Genomic DNA, 5,362 nt, shown 5'->3' on the forward strand with positions numbered 1-5,362 from the left:
GAGTGAATTTTGGCTCTTTTGAATAGCCCCAAAAATGGTTTGGGAGGATATTTACCTAACCTTGTTGAATTGTTGCTATTGTAGACAAAGTATTGGTGTTTGTTGGTCTTAAAAGTTGATGTTTATTGTACTGAAGTTGTTGTTTATTGTTTTGAATGTTGTTATTTTTGTGGTGAAATGTTGCTTCTTGCGGTTGTGGTTTTCCCCACGGGGTGGGAAACTTTCTGTCCGTGTGAGCAGGTATGGGGATGGGGATGGGGATGGGGATGGTGATGCGAGAGCAATACCGAGCAAGGTATTCCCCATTGACAACTTGAACCTCACCTTATTTCTGATCGCCGCCAAAGAAATCCGCCACTCCCATCCTTCAAATAATTGATGATTCCTGTGCAACTCCGAACTGTAAGAGTCACTATAGCCGATCGATCCAACTAATTGGTCTGAAGGAATAAGATATTTGATATATTATCCTATCACTATCTATTGTTTTAATATATGATCTTTTTATGATTGGTAAAATATTAGGTGGGATATCACGTGAATTATAGAACTACATTTTGGCTTCACATCACCCCCCATCATAGTGTAAATTAGTAGATCCATTGTATCATCATTTTTTTTGTCCATACTATAGTGTTAATGTTTTTAAATAAGTATTAGAATAGTAATGCCATTGTTGCAGATTTGACAGGTAACAGAAGTATGACAGATCAAATATTAGCATGAATTCCTAGTAAGAATGCGATAGATCAGTGTTGAAGTTGAACGAAAGACACCAAGAGAATTACTCTTGTGGATGTATTTTTGTAATGGTCATCGATAAGTACAATTCCTATTTGTGTGTGCTTAGTTAAGGATGTATTATATAGACATTATAAAGAAAAGATACAACATGGACATAATAGTTAATACAAGCTATCTTTTTAGTATTTGTTTTGATATTTCGGTTCAACGCAGGTGCAGATGAGCCCGAGGTAAGAAATGGATTTTTGATAATGCAGTCTCCACTTTACACCACCATAATAAAAAGGTGGGAACCCGCAAAAAGAAAAAATAATTGTGGTTTGCTTACTAGAGATGGGCCGTCCAACCCAAGCAGCAGCACATCTCCGGACGGACGGTCGACCAGGCCCTCCGGCCCTGCTCCGCTCAAGAAAAAAAAACCTTGCACAACCAGTTTTTCTGACGCTCTACACCATCCCTCCAAAATCCGTGGCTCCCATCGGTCGGTCCATGTCGACGCAGCAAGAAGAATGGAAACCTTCTCCTTTCCGTCCAAGCTCGTTCGTTACCTAGCGTAGGAGTGAAGCTGCGAGGAATCCCGCCCGCTTTCGCCCTATTTCCACTCTCCTTTTCGCCCGCCCGATTCGCTCTCACGCTGAGCACGAACCCGGTTTGGTTTGGTTTGGTTTGTTGCCCGAGTTGGGGCAGGCAAACCCAATTCCGTTCCGCACGCACCAGCCCGTCCAGCACTGTACGACTCCCACTGTTTCTTCAGATTTCTTTCTTTCATTCATTCCCTTTCGGTGCACGGAGGAAAATATCAGGAGCGTCAGCTGGTGGGCTGTGGCGTGGGCCCGGCCGATGGCACGAACAAGTTGCGTTATATATAAGCGGAGGACAACAGTACCGGCGGCATCGACCATCTCCGGCTCGCTCGTCGCCCACCCCCCACCCCACCCTCCCATCCCCCCTCCCTCCCTCCCCCGACCGATTTTGACGACTCCTTTGACCTCTCGCGCTGTCCTCCCCGCCCCCGCCCCCGCCCCCGCCTGCGTCGCCGCGCCAAGCTCGAGCCGCCCCCTCCCCCGGTTGGTCGGATTCCATGGCCAACAGCAACCTCCCGCGCCGGATCATCAAGGTGCGATTCCCGATCGCCCCCGCCCGCCCGCCAGATCTGCCGCATCTCCCTCTCTTCGTTTCGCTTAAATGAATCCGTCCGCGGCGCGCGCCTAACCCTTTTTCCGAATTTTGGATCTGCGCCTGCAGGAGACGCAGCGGCTGCTCAGCGAGCCAGGTACGTTCGCCCTCCAATTCTGCCGGATTCCGGCGTTCGCTTCACCGATGGATGTTGTTCTGATTCGTGTGTGTGTGTGTGTCGATGCGTGCGTGCAGCGCCGGGGATCAGCGCCTCGCCGTCCGAGGAGAACATGCGCTACTTCAATGTCATGGTCCTTGGCCCCGCGCAGTCGCCCTACGAAGGTATAAGATATATATGCCTTTTTCTTCTTCTTCATATAATATATTGTTTGTTTGGTGCGTCTATCCCGCAATGCTATGGAGGTACCGATGTATAGCGTCTGTGGCCTTCCTGGACTGCAATTGTAGTTGCTGTATTCTGATCACCTGTACTATTATTTATCTGTTTGTCGCCTTTCTATGTGCTATCTTCTGCTTGTAAAATTTGCCGCAGATGTGTTTGTGAAACAGCATGGATGGTAATACTACCAGTATCATCACCTAGATGCGTTGCTCTAGTGACGGAGCAGATGTACACTTGTAAACTTATGTTGTCTGAGTAGTGAAGGGAGTGACAGCCTGACAGGGGCACCATCATGTGCTCGTTTTAGTTCCATTCTTTGTGTGTTCATGGTGGTTGCCGTGTTCCTGGCGTCCTTGTAAGATAAGTTTACATATCCATTGTAAGAAATGTTACATATACATATTGAGCTTGTGCTTTGTTTGCTATACACAAAAATTGCTTTACATATCTATTCTGGACGGTCCTCACATAGGACCGCATGAGCTCTATTGAACCTGCTTTCTACTTGTACAAGTTATGCCACATAGGAAGATCGCTCTTTGCATTTACGCCTGCTATAAGTGTACTCATGATATGTGGGTCAAGTTTTGACTCTTTTCATACTATATAATCTATGACCATGTCATCAATTAGCCCATGAAAATTGACCATACTGGTACTATAAATGTTGCGTGTATAATTAATAAATGGCAGAAACAACACCTTGTTCTCTATTGTTGGATGGAGAATATCATTTGTAACTTAACTGCTTAAGCTTATGGTGTGCTGTAATTTTAATGGCCTCGCTTTTATGGCAAGCCACAAGTTGTCTAAAGCTTAGCTGTGGCGAAATTCTCCTTGAAAACATGTCCTTAGTTCACTTGTCTTACCACTTCGTATGTCATATCTGATTATGTTAGACATTTTTATTGGGGCAAACATGCTTTTTCTTATTCGTCTATATCTGGTCTCCTGATTTTGTTTCTTCTGCCATGTCTTGGTCTCTTGGACAGGTGGAGTCTTCAAGCTTGAACTTTTCTTACCCGAGGAATATCCGATGGCTGCTCCTAAAGTAAACTTTTATTTATTGAGAATAAGTCTGTTTTGCTTTAAAGAGCTATTAGTTGAAACTTATAGTACTGTGATGGATCATGGATGTGCTTGTCTTGGTGAAGTCCTTGTTGTAAATATTGGTTTGTTTCATAGCCGTCATTGTGAATCATTATTTTCAAAATCTATCATGGTGTGGTGATCTTGGCAAAGTTTGTATGGCATTAAAATTCGAGAATGGGGATGGGCTGCCATCTGCTTCTCCCTTGCCTGTTCTCTTTCGTACAATTATGTCCGTGGCTAACTGATCTGAGCAAATTGTTTCTGTTGTAGTAAATAAGTTTGATGCATAGTTATTCCGACAACCATAATTACATATTGAAGTTGGAATGTAACATCACTATGTGAATCTTCCTGCTATATTTCAACCTCGTTTCGTTCATGTATGTTACATGTTTTGGGTGGTGACATTGTTTGTTCTTGACATGTTCTATTCTTTAACTTGCACACCATCATGGTGACTAGGAATGTGGCGATAGTCAGTAGTAGCGTCCTGCTAATTCTTGTAATATCCGTACTAGTAAAATTGTCTTTCTATTCACTTTGTTTGTCCTCTGTACAAAGTTCCACGCTCTACTTATTTGGCAGTGTTATATGGAACTCTCTGTACATGTGAATCATAATATAACGAGTAACATCTCAAACAGTTAGTTGTTGCCATCATGTTAAATAAGAGGTACACAGGTAGCTGAGAATCTAGTTGTGGTTTGCGAACTATGTCTTTTTTCTGCTGTGCTTTTCTATTTATAGTCACTGTTGTGTGAGGCTATCTGAGGGACATCATTCTTTGGTTGTTCCTGATGCAGGTTAGGTTTCTGACAAAAATATACCACCCCAACATTGACAAGGTATGCAAACTGATATTCTTGGCGGAACATCATTTTGAAAAACAGTGTCTCATATCTGATGGATTTAAACTGCAGCTTGGTAGAATATGCCTCGACATCCTGAAGGACAAGTGGAGTCCAGCTCTTCAGATACGCACTGTTCTTTTGAGGTAACCTATTCTGACTTCTATTGCACCTTTGCCAAATAGTTTTTGTTGCAGTTGATGTATGACTGGCTAGTTTACTCTACATTTTGACTGGAACCATGCCTTGATGGTAATATCATATTATTGTATTTCCAGAGAGATGTTTCTGGTATTATTATTGTTGACGATGTTAGTGTGCTACTTCACTGCCGCTTGACAATATTCCATCTGCAGCATTCAGGCACTGCTGAGCGCTCCAAACCCAGATGATCCTCTCTCAGAGAATGTCGCAAAACACTGGAAATCCAATGAAGCTGAAGCTGTTGAGACAGGTACTTGGAGACGCTGTCAACAAAGGCACACGCTGACACTGTCTAATGCTCCACTATCCATTTTCTGCAGACCTATCTGACATCCGTTTTGCTTCATTTCTGATTTTTGTGATATCTTAACATGTCATTTCCATGGTTTGCAGCGAAGGAATGGACTCGTATGTACGCCAGTGGTGCATGACAAGCTAACGCTGTTATGGATGTAATAACACTGTCTCATAGTTGGGCCTAATCGAAACCATTTGCTTGATAAAAACAAACTTGGAATGATTTGCGATGGACGAATGTGTCCAGAGCGACATCATTTCTAGTTGGTGGTTGTATTTGTGGTGCGTGTTCCGGCATGCTTCATAACTTGCTGCTTATAGAACGCACTCTGTTGCTGGTTCATCCTCAATTGTTTCTCCAATTAAAAATATCCGCTGTGATCCGGTTATGTAAGTTCTCCAAATGATAATAGCTGGTTCTCTGTTTGTGTTTCTCTCCTGATGATTTATATTTTGTTTTGGATCCTTTTTAGGAATGTTCAGTTTTTTTTACTCCAGTTGCTTCGTCTTTTTTAGAATTTTTAGGTTGTTGAACTGCACATTCTTTTTAATTTCCATATCAAATGGTATTGTATAAATCTTGATGAGTAAGGATTGGTTCCCAGGGTGGTAAAGTGGGAGTGAAGTCATGTTATACTTATGTTCTTGAACTGCATAT

General features: G+C 42.9%; 1 protein-coding gene across 1 annotated transcript; it reads left to right on the plus strand.

Moving 5' to 3' along the window:
- Positions 1–1,634: 1,634 nt before the first annotated feature.
- LOC123450106 (ubiquitin-conjugating enzyme E2 36-like) lies at positions 1,635–5,130 on the plus strand. Its single transcript, XM_045127513.1, has 8 exons — positions 1,635–1,861; positions 1,990–2,017; positions 2,116–2,202; positions 3,256–3,314; positions 4,159–4,200; positions 4,276–4,349; positions 4,560–4,657; positions 4,801–5,130. Exons 1-8 carry the CDS (start codon positions 1,826–1,828, stop codon positions 4,836–4,838), a joined length of 462 nt encoding a protein of 153 aa, XP_044983448.1. The 5' UTR covers positions 1,635–1,825; the 3' UTR covers positions 4,839–5,130.
- Positions 5,131–5,362: the final 232 nt, after the last annotated feature.

The sequence above is a fragment of the Hordeum vulgare genome, chromosome 1H (assembly GCF_904849725.1).
Source record: "Hordeum vulgare subsp. vulgare chromosome 1H, MorexV3_pseudomolecules_assembly, whole genome shotgun sequence".
Lineage (NCBI taxonomy): Eukaryota > Viridiplantae > Streptophyta > Magnoliopsida > Poales > Poaceae > Hordeum > Hordeum vulgare.